Here is a 21355-nt window from a genome sequence, read left to right on the forward strand (position 1 = left end):
AGTGAGTCCTAGAGAATGAACAGAGGAAGACGGCGTCCACAGACCTCGGCCCTGAGGGTTGTCACGGTCCCAGGTGTTGCTGCCTTCATCTCTTCTGATGCTTGCTTGCCGTGTGACTCCACTCCCCACAGGTCTGTGTGCCATGCAGGCTCCCAGATGTGGCTGGCTCCAGCTTCCACTGGGGACACCAAGGCAGCCCTGGGGACAAGGGAGACCGCAGAGCCCTCAGCCGCCCCTTATCAGAGTCCCCCAGCTCCTGCCTGGGGTCTGGGGGAAGGCTTGGCTTGGGGGGCCTCACCCCTTCCTCTCTGGCTGTTTCCCTCTGCTTCTGACCTCCAGAAGCCAAGAGGTGCTTCATCCCCAGGCCTTTCTGCCACGATGCTCCCGTGCCAGGGCAGGAGCTGAGCCCTTGGAAACTGCGCCAGATTTGAGCTCTTTCCTCTGGTCATGGGTGTCAGGCATTGTGGCATTGACAAGAAAGCTGGCTCCTGGGGGACGCAGGGCTTGGGGTCATATGCCCCACCGCTCTCTGTCCCTATAGTCTGTGCCCTTTCCGATGCAAGCTGGGAAAGTGACTGACACACGGGCCGGGACTGCAGACGCAGCCGGTCACATCTGATAGTGGGCAAGAGGGGGCTGATATTTTTGGATCTTCAAAGTTCTTCACGATTCATTGATTGCTCAACTAAAACTTGGAGAATCTGGGGGAAAGACTGACACTTTGCTTCTAAAATAAACTTGGAAGTTGTGCAAAATAAAACTAAATGTCTTTGAACAAATGTTGAAATTACGGGGGAGACTGCCAGTACTTTGAAGCAATCTTTTGAAAGATTCACATACGTTTAGAGATGCGGGTAACCTATAACTTATTTTTATAGAGAGAAAAGACGTACTGAACAGGGCAGAGTGGTACTAGTAATCTCAGCTGCCTGGAGGCTGAGGCAGGAGGGTCACTTGAGTTCAGCACTTCAAACCCAACCTGGGCTACACCAAAGGACCTGATCTTAAATAAAAAACAAGTGAACAAATAGGTAAATAATAACGTGACTTAGGATGTGGGAATATTTTTCAAGCAAATAGAACAGATTTATTTCTCAGTAGGAACAAGGAACGTGAACAATGTCTTTGCCATGCTCTGATGTAATAAAAACTCATGAGGAACAGAGAAAACTTTCCAATATTCACTTGTGGGCGGGCTGACCACATGTCCCGATCCACCCCAGACAGCTCATGTTTCTGGGCACTGTCCCGGTGTGACTGTTAATGCCCTCTTTTGTGCTCCCTTTTACAAAACAGAACTTGCTCTTACAGTCTGGCCTTAAACTCACTATGGAGCCCAAGCGGCAGAAACCCCCCTGCCTCAGCCTCAGCCTCCAACTGCTGGAATCCTAGGTGCGCACCTCCAGACACACCCAGCTCTTCTGCTCGCCAAAGGGTCTAGCCCTCTGCCCCTAGGGAAGCTCAGTGTCACCAAGCTGGTCTCCTAAGCCCCCACCTTTCTTAGTCTCCCCTCTTTCTTCAGTTTTCAGAGGTGGCCAACGACCTGTGATCTGACGCATGTCTCTAGTTTTGGATTATCCCTTCTGCTGGGTCTAGCTGCCATTGGACCTGTCCGTTGAATTTTAAGTGACAAGCAGCATGTACCCACCATTAGTGAAAAGTCTTTCAACAACACCCCTGATGCCACTAGAGGAGTGGTGGCCAGGAAATGAACCCAGGCTAGTGGCAGGTGGGTTCTGGTATGCACCCTGTTAACTTTTGTCCCACTCACCCCAACTTTTCCCAATTTAGGTGAAGCTCACAGCCAAATGTGCCAACTGTAACGTGAGGCGCTCCACAAGCTCCCCAAATCCCAAGGCTGAGCACCTCAGTGTAGTTCTTATCACCTCCTGGCCCGTTACACAGCGCATAATTACCCTGAGGAGTCCCAGCGGAGGGCTCTAGTGCTACACCTGAAACACAGGAGAAACCTTGTTATTCTGTAATCCCACATTCAGGAGGCTGAGGCAGGACAATCATGGGTTCGAGGCCAGCCTGTTCTACACAGCAAATTCAAGAAAGGCCTGGACTACTTAAGCATGACCCCATCTCAAAAAACAAAACCAGAACTCAACCAGAGACCTTGGAGGCCTGCAACGAAGGGAGGGAAGTGGCTGCGAGCCCAGGGGAGACCCAGAGCCCTGGATCCTCCTTCCTGGCGCCTGGGGAGCAGCTCCCTTTCCTCTTGTTCCCTGCTGCAAAGACACCCAAAGACCTTTGGTCTCTCCCAGCTGTCTGTCCCCAGCCTCTCTTGTAATTCTTTTCAAATCCTCCAGTGCCAAACTGAGGGGCAGCTTCCGCTCTCCAAGGGCTGAGCGCTCTTCACCCCTGCTCCAGGGCGTTCATGCCTGCCTGAAACTCACACATGTGACCCCAGGAAAAGGAAGGGGAGAATTTAAAGCAGAAAAAAAGTGTCATGCTTCACTGGGATGCATGTTCTGGAAATGCAGTACCAGACATTGAATGGTGGAAGGAGGGAAGGAAGAAAGGAAGGAAGGAAGGAAGGAAGGAAGGAAGGAAGGAAGGAAGGAGAAAGGGGGAAGGGAAAGGAAGAGAGGGGGAGGGAGCGAGGAGGGAAGAGAGAGGGGGGCAGGGACGGAGGGAGGGATGAGAGAGCAGGGAGGGAGGAGGGATAGAGGGACAGAGGGAGGGGAGGGAGGCATGACACAGACACTGTCCCTTGGAGCCGGCTGAGGAGGCCCATGCCTGGATCCCAGCCCTCGGGAGGCTGAGGCAGGAGGGTCACCGCAAGCCTGTGCCTAAGTGGGTTTGAGCCAGGCCGGCCCCGCGAGGCCCTGCGCTCCTCCACGGCGGGCTCCTCACGCTGAGAGCCGCAGGGCGAGGCCGCTAGCTGCACTCGCAGCTGCAGCGCTCTGCGCTTGCAGAAGCCCGTTTCCGCGCGGGCTGCTCCGCGGGCTCGCGATGCGGCGGGCCTCCTCCCCACTCGCGCCCGCCCGCCCGCCCGCCCGGACGGACCGCAGGCGCAGGACCTGCAGGCGCGGACGCGCGCTGGCCGCGGCTCTAGGGCGGGCCGCCCCCCGCCGGCCGGAACTCCCGGGCTCCCCTGCCTCAGCCTCCGGAGCTGGGGTGCCTGCCCACCACGCCCGTTTAGGGGTGCTCTTTCAGACGCACGCACGTTGGCGCCAGTCTGCCTCTGGTCACGGAGAGCGCCAGGCTCAGCCTTGTAACAGAGCCCCCCTCCGCCAGCCCCGTCGCCTTCCGACCCTTGCCGGGCGCCCAGGACCCACACTGCAGGCGTGCTTCGGGGACCCACACGTGCAGGCGCTGGCGGCCGCTGCACCCAGCCCAGAGCCCTCCGCCCTGCTCCTCACGTGCTGGGGAGCCGGCCCCTCCGCCAAGGGAGGGAAGAGCTGCAAGCCTCGCTCCTTCTCCAGCAGCAGCACCCACCACAGCCACCGCCAGGGGATGGAGAATCCGGCGGCTCCCGATGGCCTCCTGCCCAGCATCGTGCAGGCCTGGCACAAGCCCCGGGGGGCTGTGTGGTCGCAGTTGTTTCGGCTGGGTAAAGAAAGTGTGGTTTACACACAGTGGAGTAGTACTCTGTCGTGAAAAGAGCGAGCAACAAGGGAAGATGGTTGCTCCGTGAGCCCAGTGTGGGTCTTTCTTGCTGTAGAGTTGGTGCTTTTCAGGGTCTCTGATTACTGTTCGCATGAAATGCCCTGCTGCTGTTAGAACGAGTAGGACAGAGGGTTTTTCAAGGATTCAGAGCTGGATGCAGCAGTTTGGGTCCTGATGTCCCCTGAAAGATGGGTGTTAATGGCTTGATCCCGAGAGGGCTGTGGGCCCCCCAATAGGCAGGGTCTGGTGGGAAGTTCTGGGGTCACTAGATGCACCCTCAAAGGGGAAGGCAACCTGGGTGTGGTGTAGGCCACTAATCTCAGCACTCGGGAGGCTGAGGCAGGAGGATCTCTGTGAATTCCAGGCCAGCCTGGGCTACATAGAGTTCAAGGCCGGCCTGAACTACATCGGGAGACCCTGCCTCAAAACAAACAAAGAAAGGGGGTGGTGAGAGGCTGTGGCCTCACTCTTGCCTTTGCTTCCTGCTCAGTCCTAGCAGTGCCCGGTTGGCTGCCCCCAGGGGCCACAGAGCAAGCCCTCAGGCCCGTGTGCCCCGGTGCACCATCCTTTTTCGTAGTGAGCGTGCTCACACGATTCCTGACTCAGCCTCCGGCCTCGGGACTCTGCTCCGCTCGGCCCTCCCTGCCTTCGGGCTGGACAAGAATGGGATCGCGGGCCCTGGCCCAGGCACTGAGTCAGGCCCCAGGGTGCAGCTTCTCTTCTTTCATACATGATTTTATTTTTCCCAAATTGAACAACTTCCTAGAGAAGTCGCACAAGCAGGAGAATTTATAAACAACATCTGCCCAGCTCGTGTTACGGGTTATTTGTGTGAAAATTTGTCCTATTACTCACACAAGAGTGTTTTCCCCGCTTGGAAAAGAATAATGTATGATTTCCTGTAAGTACAAAGTCAGGGGAGATTTTTCTCCATGACCTAAGCTATTTCTTAACTTTTAATTGTGACACTTGCTGTTCCCGGCCAGCTAGAAAGGTCCGGCTGGATATAAAGTTTTACAATCACTGTGATTAGCATAAGTTATAAGGGCAAAGAATGGGTCATTTAATCCTTCTATATCTTATAAAAGATCTGGAAGAAGCTGAGGAGGCCTAGCAGGAATTTGAAACTGATGATGCATCGGCCAGCGCCTGGTCTCGCTGTCACCCTGCAGTAGGAGGCTGTCGGCACAGGCAGAGAAATTCAGCGGTACCCCCCTCCTGACCGAGGGGTGCTCTGATTCTAAATGCCCAACAAGCACGGGCCCTTTCTGAATGGCTTAGCTCCTCTGTTCCCAAGGAAAGAAGGTGCCTGGTGCAGTGACGGGTGATCTCTGAAGTTGAACCATGTCTGCACCCGGAGCTTCTCTGAACTCCCCGCTTACAACTCCAGCCCGACCGCTGGGCTCTGTCCCATCCCTGTGGAGGGCTCATCTTTCCACCTCTGGGAATTTGGAAGGATTTTAAGCATGAGCCAGAGTTTCAAAATTTACAGCATTGTGTTGGGGAGCGGGTGGTGCACGCCTGCAATCCCAGCACCTGGGAGGCTGAGACAGGAGGATTGCTTCAAGTTCTCAGCTAGCCTGCGCTACATATCAACACCCTCAAGGGACAAACAAGCCAGGTGCCTTGTGAGCCCATGCCCGCCCCAGCCTGTCTCACTGAGCAGTGTGTCTTGGCTTTTCCCTTCTTCCTCACATGTGACAGCATCAGCCAGCAGCAGATCTGAGAGGCTGCCACATGGCCACCAGTATGGTCACTGTAGTAAGGGACCAGCGTGGGGGTGACACGCAGCCCTGATCATTTCCAGTTTTTGCAGACCCCAGCGTGCTCGCCTGCGAACAGTGACTCAAGAGGATCGCCCCTCCCTTGGGACAGCGTCCCGAGCCCAGGTGCCAGGACAGAACGGAGGCTTCCGGACGTGGTCACTGCTCACAGCCCAGCGAGTGTCGCTGGCTGCTGGACAGGAGGAGAGAGGAGCCCACTGCCCTGACCGTTGTCTGCTGTGACAGCTGGCTGGGCTGTCCCCTCACTCTGGTGCTGGAAGGTGGCATCGGGTGGCAGGTTCCATGTTCTCATGTCAGACACTTGGTACCAGTGCTTGGCTGCGGCCCATGTTGGGCAGGAGCTGCTGCTCTCTACCGTAGTTACTGGTTACTGAGCCTCCTCGGTGTGCACCAGCCAAGGTTCCTGCCAAGCCCCTCCTTCCGCTTCTTTCCTCCCCTCCTGTCTCCTCCTCCGCCCCTCCCTCCTCCTTTCCTCCTCTCTCCCTCCCCTCCTCCTTCCCTCTTTCCTTTCTTCCTGTAGGTCTGTATTCTGAGACAAGGGCTCAGTATGCAGTCCAGATTGGCCCTGAGCTCTCTGCAATCCCCCTGCCTCAGTCGGCGTGCTCGGATGACAGGCATGTGCCCCTGGCCCCGCTGTGTTCCTGTAAGGCACAGGGTCTTCTCCTCTTTGTAGTCTTCCAGCTCTTCTGAGCACTGTGCCCTGTCCCAACCCTGTCCGCTCCTCTTGGGGTGCTATCGTGGCTCTGGTCCTGTGTGGGGAATGCATCGGTGTGCATGACAGGGAGTGACTAGGCAGGAAGCCACCTGGCTCAGGGATGGACCATACGTCCTGGCCTCACCTGTGACCCCGTCGCAGCCCCTCCCAGGGTCAGGTGTGGCGGGAATTGTGGTCTCTGGTTTTCCCATGGTGACCCCGCTGAGAGGTGACTGTGTCCTCAGGGTGCCGCCTTGTGAACCCTCAGCTCCCCCAGCCCCCATGGGAAGTGGCTGTCCTTGGTCTGCAGCAGGTGACAGGGTGACTCCTCCTGCCTGGACGCAGAGCAGCCCTGGGATAGAAAGTGGCCACCGCTGCTCCGGAGGGCCACGTGGGGGACTGGGCGACATCGAGCCTGGGGTCAGTGTCCTTCCTGTCCCGCAGCTGCACTCAGGGGACCTAGGGACTCCAAGTGACGCAGAAGTCCTCTGAGTTCCACGGCTAACAGTCCCAAGGGATCCGACATGCAGCCACAGGGCTGCGACCTAAATTTGTGTCCCAGGAGAGGAAACCAGTCAGGTGCATTACATGTGGCAAAAGCAGGAATCTCACCGTGGGGTGGACGGCCTTGAACTCCGGGCTGGGATCCCACACATGCAGGCAGAGACCACCCAGGTACGCAGGGACAGGGGTATGAACTGCGGCTGCCGGTCCCCTGCTGAGGACTCTCAGGGCCTGGGCCGGTGTCAGCTGGGAGCCAAGCGTCCACCACAACGGCCCTCGCCCTTCCGTGTTCCACATTTAGCGAGTAGCTGACAGGCTTCGTGTCCTGGACTCGCTGCTTTAATATGTGTGTTACCAAAGAAGCCAGTTTATCTTTTATTTTAAAACATTTTTTATGCATTGCTTTCGACTTGAGGTACGTAATGAGCATTCAGCCTGCGTGGGTGGAACGCTGCCGTTTGGGCTCTCAGTAGTTAACTGTACGGACCCACGACAGTTCAAGCTATAATTGAACAGGGCTTATTCTTTTATTATTTGCTGGCTGGCAAGTGCTCGACTCCTGAACTTCACTTCCAGCTCTTCTGCTTTTGTTGTTGTTGTTATTTATAAAATCATTTATTTATTTCATACAGGGTCTCGCTACGGTGCTCGGACTCATAGCGATCCTCCTACTCAGCCTCCAGAGCTGGGATTACAGGCGTGCACCACCACACCTGGTTCAGGGGCCAGCAAGGCGGTGTGGCATGCTTACCGGGATCAAAGCCGGGTCCTTGAGTTTGCAGGGCGGGTGCTTAGGCTGCAGGGCTATCTCCCTGGCCCACCTCAAGCTCTTCCTTGCTTTCAACATGAGTTTCACATCTGGGAGTGGTGATCCACGCCTGTGTCCCCAGCACTGGAGGCTGAGATAGGAGGGTTGCTTTGAGTTTGAGGCCAGCCTGGGCTACATTATGAGTTCAAGGTCAGCCTGAAGTGCAGAGTGAGCCCGTCTCAAAAAAATTTTAAAAATGAGACTCATGATGAAAAGCTATGCTGTGTCCTATATACTGAAGTTTTCTTTAGTAGTAGAGTCCATAATTGGTCATATTTATTTTTATAAGTTCTTTTGTTTCTTATCCAGTAGAGTGGTTTCCTCCATAGGACTTCCTAGCTCCCAGCAGGTGTGGTCTAAGAGTCTGAATTACAGAGGAAACAGCACACCATGCAAGTGAACAGCATCACCGAGTTTGTCTACTGGATAATTGTTGGCACACGGCAGCTCCTGACGCCTGCTTCACACTGTGTGCTGAGAGGGCGGCAGGGGAGAGAGATGGGGGGGAGGCGAGAGGGGGCAGAGAGGGAGAGCGAGAAAGAGGGAAAGGGAAAAAGGGGGAGCGAGAGAGAGACACCATGCCTGGCACATCACAATAATTCACTGTAATATAACTCGGGGGCCTGCCCTTAGCTCAGTTGTTTAAGGCAGTCAGGAGCAGGTTGCCCCAGTTCGATCTCCAGTTCCACCTGCCTTACCAGACCTGCCCTTCGGGTAGCTTGAGCCGCAAGAAAAAAAAAAAAAAAAGAAAGAAAGAAGAAGCAGTAGCTGCCTAGAAAAGGACTAGAGATTCAAGTGGGATTCCTCGTTTTCGCTTTCTGAGGACTGTCCGTGCTGATTTCCCCAGACGTCGCGTGCTCGTAGCAGCACAGCCCGTCACAGCTGACTCTGGGAAGCCTGTGTGTCCATCAGCAGATGGGTGGATAAGGAAAGCGTGTAGCGACACACCCTACTCTGCCGCAAAGAAGGACAAGCGAGTCATTAGCGAGCCTAATGTTAAGTGAAATGAATCAGAGGCACGTGCTGAAGTAGTACATGGTTTCTCTTACATGAGAAATCCAAAGTATAAGTAAAGAACAAAATAAAAGGTAGATGGGCTGGGGATGTAGCTCAGCCGCACAGAGCCTGCCTGGCAAGCATGCGGCCCTGAGTTCGATTCCCGGTCCTAAAGAAGTAAACACATAAATTAAGATAGATGACAGGAAATAGGCAGGCAGACCTTTCTCAGATGGGAAACAGGCCAAGAGAGGGAGAGGAAAGAGGAGGGGTGGCAAAGGGACACTGCGTGTTCTGTGCCTGATCCATCCCCCCACGAGGGATGTCACCGGGTGCTACACATGCGCATTACCAAAAATTTAAAAAGAAAAATTCTCTTACAGAAAACCAAGCCAAAACAGTTCCCCAGCTGCTCTCTGAGTGCCCGCGTGCCGAGGCGCCCTGAGCTTGCTGGGTCACAGCTGAGATGATCCGCACCCAAGAGCCCTCCGCGGTGGCAGCGCCGACCGCGGCCTCGCAGCGCCCCGGGGTCTGCCACTTCTCCTTCCTTCTGACAAGCACACAGGTGTGTCCTCTTCGTAACATAGCTGACCCTTAGAGTACTAAGTGAAGCTGAGCTTTGCCGTGGCCTCGGCGCCTGCGCTAAGTCCCAGGGGGCCAAAGCCAAGCAAGGCCCTGGCATTCAGTGCCACGCACGCGTGGGCTTGGTGCCGCGCACCTGAGACCCCAGCGCCCGGGAGGCTGCGGCCGGCGATCACCGTGAGCCAGGCTGAGGCCAGCCTGGGCGGGGCGACGCAGTGACTTCGAGGCCAGCCGTGACTGCGTGGTGAGGCTCTTGTATCAAAAAACAAAGTTCCGTAAGTGTCCCTTTTCTCCCCGGGTGTCACTGAGCAGCCGCTTGCCTACGCACCCTGAGCATAAACCGCCAGTGTTGGGACTTTGCTCACGAGCGCCCCCGGCGAATCGTAGGTGACAAGTGAGGTCTGCTGTGCCCACCGTGAATCCTTCCAAAGCGCCAGCTCCGCCGCTGTTCCCCAGTCTCAGCCCCAACTGGAGGCTCCTAGGGGACTCCTTGACGGGGATTCCTGGGGCAGCGCTAGGAGCTTCAAGCGCTGTTCCTTGCCATGGCGACAGCGTGGGTGCGTGCTGTGGCCACAGATCCTGTCCCTGGGCTAGGCAGGGGGTGGCCTGGAGGCTCTGCAGTCTGCTGGGAGTCCTGTGCGCATTCTGGATTCTTCCCATGCAGCTCGCAGATGGCCGCCAGAACTGGGACCCAAGCCCACAGGGAGCTTCCCCTGGGGACACCGGACAAGTGGTGACACTTGTGCGTGTGACTGTTTCATACAGCAGGCTGGGACTTTCTAATTTTTGTAAATGTTTTCTTTTTGCTATAGTCGTGTGTGTGTGTGTGTGTGTGTGTGTATCTGTCTGTCTGTCTGTCTGTCTGTCTGTCTGTCTGTCTGTCTGTCTTTTTGAGACAGTCTTCATATGCAGTTCAGGTTGGCCTTGAACTCATTTTGTAGCCCAGGCTGGCCTCAAACTCAGAGATCTTTCTGCCTCAGCCTCCCACATGCTGGGATTACAGGCGTGCACCACTACATCCAGTTTAGCATTTTGTATGGCATAAAATTTGAGGAGATTTGTGTGTGCATGCAGCCAGTGCACCAGATTCACTTTACCAGTCCAGATCCTGACGGCCCAGCCGCTCGCTTCTGGAGCTGTGCTTCATTCCCCGGCCCTCCAGGAGGCAAAACCCACATCTCTGCTTGGCCTGGGGACAGTGTGATCCCTGGACTCTGCTCCTCCGGTAGTGTGGGAGCCAGGTCAGGAAAAGTTTGCCCAGGAGTCAGGAAGGGGCCCTGTGCACCCTTCAATCCTGCCAGGGGGGCCCCACGAGTCCGAGGCCAGGCAGGGCTACCGGGTGACTCTCGTCTCAGGAAAGAGAATAAAAGCCACGGGCGGGGCAGGACCAGGCTGCTGAGAGCACAAGCCTGGCTGGCTGGGGCGAGGCCCAGCCTGGCGGTGTCCTGAGCAGCAGCCGGGTCGGCGTCCACCCTGCATCCCCGAGCCCTGACCAAGGCTCTGCACTGGGTTTCCCAGCACTTGTCCCCGTCACACTAGAGGCCCTGGGTGGGGCATGGGGGCCTTTGGATCCTTTTCCCAAAACGCACCTGAACAGTTCCTTCCTGGTTCACAGTGTTTACTGTGCATCCCAAACACGACGTTCTTGTGGAGTTTCTCCCACCAGGGAGACAGTGCGATGTTTGCACATCGGTCTGATTTATTTCACCCATGAGTATGGCCTCAGGTTGCACCCACTGCCCTATAGGAATCTCCAGCCTGCCCTGCTTTATAGGTGAACAGCACTTCATTGTACAGAAACCCACATCTGCCAGCCTTTCCTCGGTTGACCACTCTGATGCACTACCAGGAAGCCAACAGCAGGCAGAGTATCAGCCGCTATAGCTGTCCTCCTAGCCTGTGTTGAAGCTCAGCTTCATTTTTAAAAATCTTTTTTCTTTTTAAAAAGACAAACAAACATCAATCCTCCAGGCCTGCCATGCCAGCCCACCCCTGGGGTGCGCTGTGCAACTGAGACTGGGCATGGTGGCGTGGGCCTGTAATCCCAGCCCTTGGGAGGCTGTAAACAGGCAAATCACTCCAAGTCCCAGCTAGTAGTGAGACCCTGAACATCCTGTAGACCCTTCCCTAAAATACAAAAAGGAAACAAAAAAACCAAAGTAAAACAAGCAAACAAGAATCTGTAACAGTGAAGGCAGAACCTGAAGGGAGAAGCCAGCCCCAAAGAGCGGCGGCTCCTAAGCGCCGGGGGCTGGAAAGCGGTCAGCAGCCGGCCGGAGCAGGCGGGGCCAGCATTCAGACTCCTCCAGAAGGGCTGCCGTGTCACTGCGCTCCCAAGCACGCCCTCAGACTCTGTGGCCCGCACCCCAAGCCCAAATGCCATGAAGCCCACCAACGCTGGAATACCGATGAGTCTCAACATGTTCACCGTGTTTTATGCACCGTAACCCATTTCCCTAGTCAGGGCTACCTCGGCGTGAGGCAGATTAGGCAGTACCACAGACATAGGGACAGCTTGTTTGCCACTCAAGGAAGGGAAAGCCAATCTTACCACCAGGACTTCAATTTTCTTTTGGATTTTTGAGACAGGGTCTCACTCTGCCCTGCAGACTGGCCTCATACTTGTAGAGATCCTCCTGCTTCAGCCTCCCCATTGCTGGGATTCCAGGCATGTGCCACCACACCAGGACGTAATCTTATGGTTTTGCAGGAATCAAATTGTGCCTTCTGGCTGCACGAAGCCTTGGGTCCAGATGGCTTGTATCAATAAGAAGGCCTCAGCCTCGTCCAGTCACTCTTCTCTTTTTGTTTACAAACACTTGTTTGTAAATGATGCACCTGGATCACAGCCAGTGGGTCCTACTGCTTTTATTGATTACTCTCATTTAGACAGAGTTGCCAAGTGGGGCGATTAGAAAGCGCGAAGGCGCGGGGAGCTCCACAGTCGGGGGCTCGCGTGGGCGCTCTCCACCCCGGCTAGAGGTGCGTGTCCGCGATGGGGATCCGCCGCAGCTCCACGATCTGCGACTCACTCGGCGTGCCGCCCTCCTGGCTGCCTTGGCCTGACTCCGCATCACTCACGCTGAGGCCAGCCCCTGTGGGGACAGGGACAGCACAGAGTGGGTGACTTCCTGTCCCAGCACAGCTGTAGGCACACAAGGGAGCTGGGATGGAAGGGAGAGTGTTGGAGATGGGGGAGGTGGGCGAGGCCACCACCAGCTCCTGCTGCCCCCACTGTGAGCAGGGACTGATGAAGACAGAAAAATGAAGCTGCCGCAAGCCCAAACTTGCTTGCCCTACAGTAATAACACACACACACACACACACACACACACACACACACACACATATTTATATATTAATACTAACAATGATGGAAATAAATCTTAAATTGACTTTAGTAGTTTTCAGAAATAGAAATCAATATCTGAAGACACAGAGTTAGCTGGTGTGATGGCAGATGTCTGTAATCCCAGCACTCTGGAGGCTGAGGCAGGAGGGTTGCTGTGAGCTAGAGGCCAGCCTGGGCTGCATAGTGAGACCTTCTCTTCAAACAACAGGTACAAGGAGCTGGCTGGGGCTGACAGCAGCTTGAGGTGATTGAGGTAGAGCTAAGGTCTCAGGGACACGGCTGTCCCCACGGGGAGCTGGGCACAGAGGACCCAGCGTGATACCCAGGAGCAGCAGCCTCCATCCCTTGGCCTTCACCCACTTTGCAGAAAGTATTGGGATTTTACAGTTATTTGTCTGCTTTTGGAGATGGAATCTTACTGTGCAGTTCAGGCTGGTCTCGAACTCATGGTCATCCTCCTACCTCAGCTTCCCCAGTACTAAGATTACAAGCACACACCACCACACCCAGCTAAGGACTGTGATTTTCTGATAGGTATTTTTGTGTTATATCTTGAGCCAAGAATGTGAGATGAACCCACTAACAGTGATAACAGCCGCTCTTCCCTGGGATGGCCAGCCACGGCCACTGCCAAGGAACTCAGAGCACCAGTGTCACTCTCTTGGACAAAGGAAGAAGCTCAAAGTCCAGTCCTCAAGGAAGACCCCCACCAGGACACTGAAGCCCTGGAATGCCATGTGCTAGCTGACTTTGCAGCCTGTGTCAGCTTTTTGTCATGGAGACAAAATACCTGAGTCTGGTAACTAACAGGAGAAAAGGTTTATTTGGCTCCTGGTTTCCAAAGTTTTAATCCAGGGTTGGCTGCTCTGAGGCAGAAGCACTGTTCAGAGAGGTGCAGTGAAGGAAAGGCAGCTCCTCTCCTGGCAACCGGGAGGTAGAGAGCCGTGGTCCATAATGGGTGAAGTCAGAGCCGCAGGACCTGAGCCCTTCTCAAAGGACACACTTAGAGAGTGAGTGCCCTGGCACAGAGTCAGGCCTCCTGTGGCTCCCAGGGAGATGGAATCCTGTCAACTACCCCCGGGAAAGGCACCTGACTGAGTGCTCATACATCTCAGTATTACTTCTAATTGGAAGTTGATGAGGTTTAAGTAGGATTGAAAGGGTGAAGAAAGTGGTATCAAACACTATTAAAAGGGCTACTTAGTCCATTTCCTGGAAGTCTGTCCATGCATCCACCCATGTATGCATCCATCTATCCATCTAATGATAGATATCCATCCAACCTTCTACCTATACACCTATCCTCCGTCCGTACATTCATCCATTCATTCATCCATCTGATCGTAGTATTGATTGCTCATAAAAATTCCTGAGAAGTTGGCTCCTTGGCAACTCACTTGGGTCCCCTCCTATCTCTCAGAAGCTGTGTCCCTCTCAATAAAATTTTCTACTCTTCACCTCCACTTTTTTTTTTTTTTTTTTAGGGAAGGGTCTTCAGGGTCTCACTACTAGAGTGGACTCGTAGTGATCCACCTGTTTACAGCCTCCCAAGAACCGGGATTACAGGCTTGCATGCCACTATGCCCAGGTTCTCCATTGTTCTTTAGAATTAATTCTTGGACCTCAGGGAACACAAACTCAGTATATCAGAGACCTAGCAGGTTGGAAGGTACCTCTAATTCTCCTATGTTATTTGGAGGCCTTATATTAACGTCAAGTTGTTAAGGTTCTGAAACATCTTTAGCTTAATTTAAAAATAATGAAATATATTTAATAATACTAAAATTTATAATGCAAAATTTAAAATATTTAAATATATGGAAAGGGAGCCCTAGTTTCTAAAGGGTGGTTACAGGATCAGAGGATGCCCACTTGGAAAACCCACTGCCCTCAGCACTTGACTGGGAGTGGCCCACGGATGCACAGAGGTAGGTTGGGGGCCACCGTAAGCCAGGGTTTGGGGGACACTGAACAGACTATGCTCCTGTCAAGGGGCAGCCAGTACTTTGCCCCAGTCACCCGTGTGGTACAGATATCAGGCCTTCCACTGCTAGATTTTTTTCCCCAGAAATCCTGGATTTTTATGGGCTATGTACATTTTAAGATTGGGTCCAAAAACCTTCAAATACTGGCTGTGGTCTGTGGGTGAACTACAACTTATTCTGCAGACAGAAGGGCTACTAGCAAGTTGCTTTTTCACTTCACTACATTCTCTGATGGAACATGTACGGGAGGGCTTGCTTGGGTATTAAAGTACCTTCTCTAAAAATACAGGGATCTGATGCCGGCAATCGTGATTTCAATCTTGGAAAGTATTTATTTCCTGGTGAGTTTAGGAAACCCTCAGGAATGCTCAACTAAATCTATAAGTAAGCAAGTCATTCCGTGCATTCCTCAGGCAAATGCATCTGATACTTGTTCCATATATAACCAGGGATCTAATTGAATGATGCTCTAAGAATTCGCTTCATGTTTCTGGTGTCACCGGACCCTGTATGTGGTGCCGGGGACACCATCTGTCCTGGGCACGGTTTGCCGTCTGGAGGCCGCCTGCTGCTGGTGATTGCTCTCTCCTGGAAGCTCTCTTCCCTCTGACCTTGCTGGGGTTTCTCTGGTACTCTCTCTTCTCTTCACTCTTGTCTGGGTTTGTAGCTAGATGTCCCGAAAGCCTCCTTGCGCTCACAGGCCGGGCTTTGCAACCTGGACTGATTATGCAGGCCCATAGCTGACCTATTACAAGGACGGGACTGATTGGAAGAAGTGGCTGTGGGGGAGTGGCCTGGCAGTGTTTAATCCCTCCCCTCGGGTCTGATTGGAAGATGTGGTCAGGGGGCGTGGCACGGCCGGGTTTATCTCCCTCCCTAGCCCCTCCCCACACACTGAGCTTCCCAGCCACCCTGTGGTGAGCTGCTCCAATCAGGCCCCTCCGTAATGCTGTTTCTTCTTGGAGCCAAAATGAACTTCTCCTTTCAGATGTGGCTGTTGGAGACTGTGTCACACCGCGATGAGGACAAGCCTTCAATGTGTTGAGCTGTTTTCTGGTGTTCCCTCCCTTTCTCCCTCCTCTCCCAGGGCCTTCCATCTCTCTCCTCTCTTCTCCTCCCAGTCGACCACACCAAGCTGCACACAGGATGTGTGTTGATGCTCCCTGGATGCTGCCCCTCCCACCTACGCCCCCATCCCTTCTCCCCCCCATCCCTGTCTGAGTTCCACCCTGAATATCCAGAAGCCACCAGGCCTGAGTCCAGCTTGAGCTCCTGTTCCATTGTAGGCAAATAGACAAAGACACTTTGCTCCAGAACCACCATGGCCAGGTCAGGCCTCTGCTCTGAAACCTCCATGGCTCCATGGCTTTTTGACACATAGTTTTTCTATACAGCCCAAGCTGGCTTTGAACTCATTCCTCCTGCCTCAGCCTCCCCAGTGCTGGGATGACAGGCATGTACCACCATACCAGGATCTAAGAAGTTTCAAAGTTGCTAAAATGATAATGTACATGTCAGTATCTGCAGCTGCCCAAAGTATGTGGCCAGAGGACCCTTCCGTAGAGGCCTGGCTACAACTAGCTCAAGGAGATACTCCGATACTCCCTGGTCCCTGACGGGTCAGCCCAGTGGCTACTGCAGTGCTGTGCATCACACCCGCTGCTGGGCTCCTTGGCCCCTTGGAAGCCGGGCCACACACTAAAGCCTTCGGGCTTTGGTTAATCCTATTCGCTCTATCCATAAGCCACTGTTCATGCCCAGTCTATTTAAAGCTGACATATTCCTCAAGAATCGACTGAGACAGAAGGTAGGGCATGCCTGAAATCCCAGCACTCGGGAGGCTGGGGCAGGAAGATCATTTCTTGGGCTGCACAGTGAGTTCAAGGCCTACCTAAACTACAGAGTAAGAACCTGTCAGAAAATCAAAAGGTCTTTTGGTAGGTCAGAGGCAAAACTCCTCCTGCTGAACTTGCCTCCAGAGTACCTTGTGTTCTAGAAGGTTCCTGGATAGAGATATTTACCTTTAGTCACAGCATGGCTTTTGATTTCTTAAAAGCAAATTGTAAATTATTTTTAGGTTGTGTTCTATTTGGTGCCAAGAACAAAATGTCCTCGAGTTTGGCTGGGATTAGGAACGGGACATGAGAATCAGGATGTATGAGAACGGGATTCTGTGATTTGGGGGGAAGGGGACGAAGTGTACGTACCACTCTTCAGCGCAAAGATCAGGTCATCAAACTCCTGGGACTCCTCATCGGCGATCAGCGAGCCCTGGCTGAACCCGCCCGGGGAAGGGAAGGGGGCGCCGTTCTGCGGGCTGCTCTTCAGGTCAGGGCTGGCCTGGCTGGCTTGCTGGAAGGATGCGCGCTCCCAGTCGGGCAGCACCTTTGCGGGTGGGCACAGAGAGGAAGAGACCAGAATCCATCCCCAGTGAGCAACTCAAGAGATGGGAAAATGCTACAGAGTTTCTAAAATCAAGAACTACCATTTTAGGACATGACCTCTCTCCCTTAGCCAATCTATCCTGGTGATTTCTAAGCAACTTCTGTATTTGAATATGATGTGGATTTCTAGGCTGGCAAGTAGGGGTTTTTTGGTCATTTTTTGAGACAAGGTTTCACTATGCAGTTCAGGCTGGCCTTCAACTCACTCTGTAGCCCACGTCGGCCTTAGACTGCAGGGATCCTCCTGCCTCACTTCTGACTGCTACGATTACAGGTGTGCACCATGACTGGCCTGAAAGATGACTTTTAATCCAGCAAATACATTTACATTTTTTGCATAATGTGCATGAAGGGAATTCTGTGGAGAAGAATGCTCCTAATCATTAATCTAAAATGTCATATTTTAGCTACAGTAGGAATCATAAGTACAATCATAAGTACTATATGGTGAATGTTTATACATGAAGACTTCATTGCAGTAGACATTGTCATTGATCACTCTCAAAATCCTCCCCTTAAAAAGGGGGGGGGTGCAGGGAGATGGCTCAGAAGAATAAGCACTTCCCTGGCAAGCACAAGGGCCTGAGTGCAATCCCTGGTTCTGCCAAAAAAAAAAAACCCCAAAAAACAAAAAAAAAAACAACTCCTCACCCTTGCTTGGAACACACTTTCCCCATTGTTCTTGCCACTTTTTTCTTTGAGACAGGGTTTCTCTATCTTGGTAAGGCTGGCCTTGAACTTCCTGTGTAGCCCAGGCTGGCCGGCTATCCTCCTGCCTCAGCCTTCTGAGTGCTGTAATCACAGGCCTGCACCACCATGCTCGGCTCTTGCCACTTTCTGGAGCAGCTCCCAAGTGCTCTTTCACCAGGGTCTTCACAGTGTGGATAAGAAAAGAGGTGATGCTGCTGCCCGTTGCCACCCGCCATAAAGGCTCGTCCTCATCCTCTTCCATTAGACCTGACACGGCATGTTTTCCAGCTCTCCCCCATAGTCAAATGATCATAACAGGAAACATTGGGTGGACTCAGGATGAGGCAGCCAGAACAGCACAGCTACAGACACTCAGGAGGGAGGACTCCAGCACTGCAGCAGAAAGTGGGGGAAGGGTGGGATGAGCGTGCCCAGAGGGAGGGGAGGGCTTTGACAGGGACTAAAGGCAGGATGGTTTTTTTTTTTTAGGAATTATTTATTTTCCCATAATTTTCTTGATAAACGGGTTTTTTTTTTAAATGTTTAATAAGTTACTGTTAAATTTAACTTTCACTGTTTTTTATTCCACCTCTCAGGTAGCGGAGACAGAAAGGGAGGAGGATGACTGCCTGCCCCTCCTGGCCAGGGTCCTTGGGTGTGCGGTGGGAGCCACACGCAGGATCTCAGCTGTGGCTGGGTGCAGCTAGCTGGCCTGGGCATGGAGGGTGGGATCCCGAGGGACCCGGCTCCTGCTCTGAGCATGGCCAGTTTATCGCCGCAGCACCTGCGGCAGGGTCCGTACTCCCAGTGGAGGTAGGCTGTGGGGCCTGCTGCAAGCACAACCCTTCCTGGGGTCATCCTGAATGCAGCCAGGCCAGCTGTGTGTATCCCACTCCGCAAACCGGGGCAGGCGGGAAGGGGAGCCTGTTGGGTGTGGTGTCCCAGGAATTAAAGCAGACACTGAGCTTCAGTGTCACACTGTTTCTCTTTAGGAGAAGCCCAAAGTGTAACGGAATTAAAGAGCCAAATAAAAGACAGCTAATCGGAAGTAGGGAGAGAGACTCCTGGAAAGCCAAGGGCCCCAAATGCAGGGGCGAGGGTAGGCGGGTGGAGGGAGAGTGAAGGACCAACGGGAGCGCCGGCACCTGAAAACTTGTACTGACCCAAACATTGACAAGACAGTGTGGCGGCACATACCAGTGACTCCAGCACTCAGCAGGCTGAAGCAGGAGCGCCATGAATTTGAGGTCAGCCTGGGCTCCATAGCAAGGTCTGTCTCAACCAACCAGACAGACAGACAGACAGACAAAACATCTTTTATACTGCTTTTAAAAGGAAAAATCTAATCCAAAATCTTTTAAGAAATTACTGATTTATAATAACGTGTTTAATTACACATCAAAGATGACGAAATGATGGCCTTAAGAACCATTCTCCCATGAATTAATAACGCGGCACACTGTGAACCAAGGAACGTGATCGTGGATGGCAAACACATACTAATAAAAACAAGAGAATTCCCGAAAACATGGTGAGAAGTCTGCTACCCTGCAAAAAGGACCACAGAGCAGAGGAACCCAGGAGATAAGGATTTAAGAGTCACCTGGCATCACTTGCCTAATCCTTCTTCTTAGGCCGTGGGGGAGAAAGGCAGGGGAGGGGTAGGCAGGAGGGAAGTGAAAGGTCCTACTGGAGCGGGAAGGGAGAAAAGAGGGGGAGGGGAGGTCTGGGGAAGGGGAGGCGAGGGCCGGCCGGAGGAGGAGGAGGGAGATGGGGGCAGGGACAGGCAGGGGTGCCTCACCTCCTCCAGGGCGCCAATGAGGTTCTGCGTGGACTTGCTGACCTCCTCGCCCGCCGCCGGCATCGCGCTCCCGGGCGTGCAGAAGGCCGGGCTGGGGCCCGGGTGGCCGTTCACCTCCACGGTGTAGCTGGCCTTCAGGGGACAGCACGTCTGGTTGTGCAGGACGAAGTACACCACGAACACGTAGAGGCCCTGCGTGGGAGCGGGAGTGAGGCGCAGCCGCCCGCGGGTCCCAGCTCCCCCTGCCCAGACCTGAGCCCCCTGCACGGCGCCCCTCGCCCGCGTGGGGACGGCGCAACCCGACCGAGGGCCCTGTGACCCAGCGCCCTGGTGACCCTGACCCAGTGCCGCCTCCGTGCCACCGGCTCTGGCCTGGACGTCCCCACCCCGCAGGGAGCCCCGGCCGCCCAACCCCCGGCCGCCCAAGAAACAGTTGGGCCTTTTCTCTGTGAGTCTGGCGGTGTTTACATTTCCGATGCCAGCAAGAATCTTCCCAGATACTCAAATTCTTAAATTCATCCACAAAAATAAAGCCAAGACTCTCGGCTAAAGCATAAAGGAGCATAACATGAAGATTTTTCAGAAAGCTTGCACAGGTATCTTCATTTTGTGAAATCTGCACTCAGCTAGAGTTCCTCACACATCTAGGCGCTTAGAAGCACTCATCCACTCGGGAGACTGGAAAGAGTGTTAGAAAGGTGTCCCGCCCGGTGCCTGGAATGCCAGCGCTGGGAGGCTGAGGTGGGAGGAGCCCAGAGCGCAAGGCCAGCCTGGAGACACGGGGAGACCCTGTCTCAAAATGCACAAATAAAAAAGGAAGAGGAAGAGAAGGAAAGAAGGAGAAAACGGAGAGGGAGAGAAAGGAGGTGATATACAGAGCCTTAGAATTCTGTAGAATCACAAATATTACATTATTATTATTATCATTACTTGTGGTACTGAGGATTAAACCCAGGGCTTTCACACTGAGTGTCATGGTTCGAGGTTTTTGCAAGGGAAACAATATAATACAGAACACATTTTATAATAATATTTTATAATGAATCACCCAAAGAATCATATATAAAGAGTGCAAGAAATCTGTCCACACACTAAAGACCAAAAAATGCAGCTGAGGGCCTGGATCCTAATACCCTGCATGAGTCCAGCTGGAGACCTAGCACTCTTAACAATGCCCCCAGGAGTCCAGCTGGAGGCCTAGAGCCCTCCACAATGTCTCATCAAGCCCACTTCATGAATCTACGCTGGGGAGGCCCAAACAAAGGTCAGTGGTGGAAGCCAGAAATGCCAGCAGAATGAAATATCAGTGCTAGCAGGCTGAGGGATCTGCACTGGAGCCAGGAAACGACACTCAAGGCAAGAACCAGAGCTCCCTCCCGAGAAGTGCCACTGCCATCCGCAGCGACAGTGAGGTCCTGAGTGAGCGCCTTTCACGACGAGGAAAGCTGAATTCCCATCAGGAAAGCCAATGTGACAAGCTTCCCCAGGAGGCTGAGCTGCGAACCATTGGCCTCTCTGCACCAGAGGTTCCCAAAGTGAACTGTGGCCATTCCCACCAACAACGGGGTGCTGAGCTCCTCCTCAGATGGGAACAACCAAGGTTAGCAGGGAAGTCCGCATGACAAGGTCCTCCAGAAGAACAGCCCGAGAGAACCAACAGATTCTTCAAACAGCTTCCCATATAGCCTCATAACATCTTATCCAGTTCTGTCTCTTCTGCTGCTGGCAACAACCGTTGGTGGGCCTCCTGCACCCAACACCGTGCTAGTTCAGTTCACCTGGGTATGACAAGTTGACCACCAGCTGGCAATCCACCACACTGAGCTACATCTCCAACCTTCAAAAAATTTACAGACAGGGTCTTGCTAGCCTGGGATGGGTTCAAACTCATGAGCCCCTGCCTTAGCCCCCTACAGTGGTGGGACTGCAGGTGAGCGACACTGTCTGGTTAACAAACAACTGTTCCATGCAATAGGATGAGAGGACAGTCCACAGAGGTATGTGCTGATCTTGGCCCCACTTCTGGAACACTGATAATTTAACGCTTTGTCCCTTTATACTGGACTGGGCCCCTCTTGGGTTGGTATTTAGACTTCT

General features: G+C 53.5%; 1 protein-coding gene across 1 annotated transcript in view; it reads right to left on the reverse strand.

The window, feature by feature from the left end:
• Nucleotides 1–11848: 11848 nt before the first annotated feature.
• The window catches only part of Adgrv1 (adhesion G protein-coupled receptor V1), a 479349-nt gene continuing 469842 nt past the window's right edge, over nt 11849–21355 (reverse strand). Inside the window, exons 88-90 of the mRNA XM_004644067.2 lie at nt 19259–19450; nt 16531–16708; nt 11849–12081 (exon numbers count right to left, since the gene is read on the reverse strand). Coding sequence (XP_004644124.1) covers nt 11963–12081; nt 16531–16708; nt 19259–19450 — 489 coding nt within the window. The 3' untranslated portion in view covers nt 11849–11962. The remainder of the gene's footprint in view (nt 12082–16530; nt 16709–19258; nt 19451–21355) is intronic.

The sequence above is a fragment of the Octodon degus genome, unplaced genomic scaffold (assembly GCF_000260255.1).
Source record: "Octodon degus isolate 3935 unplaced genomic scaffold, OctDeg1.0 scaffold00190, whole genome shotgun sequence".
NCBI classification, from domain to species: domain Eukaryota; kingdom Metazoa; phylum Chordata; class Mammalia; order Rodentia; family Octodontidae; genus Octodon; species Octodon degus.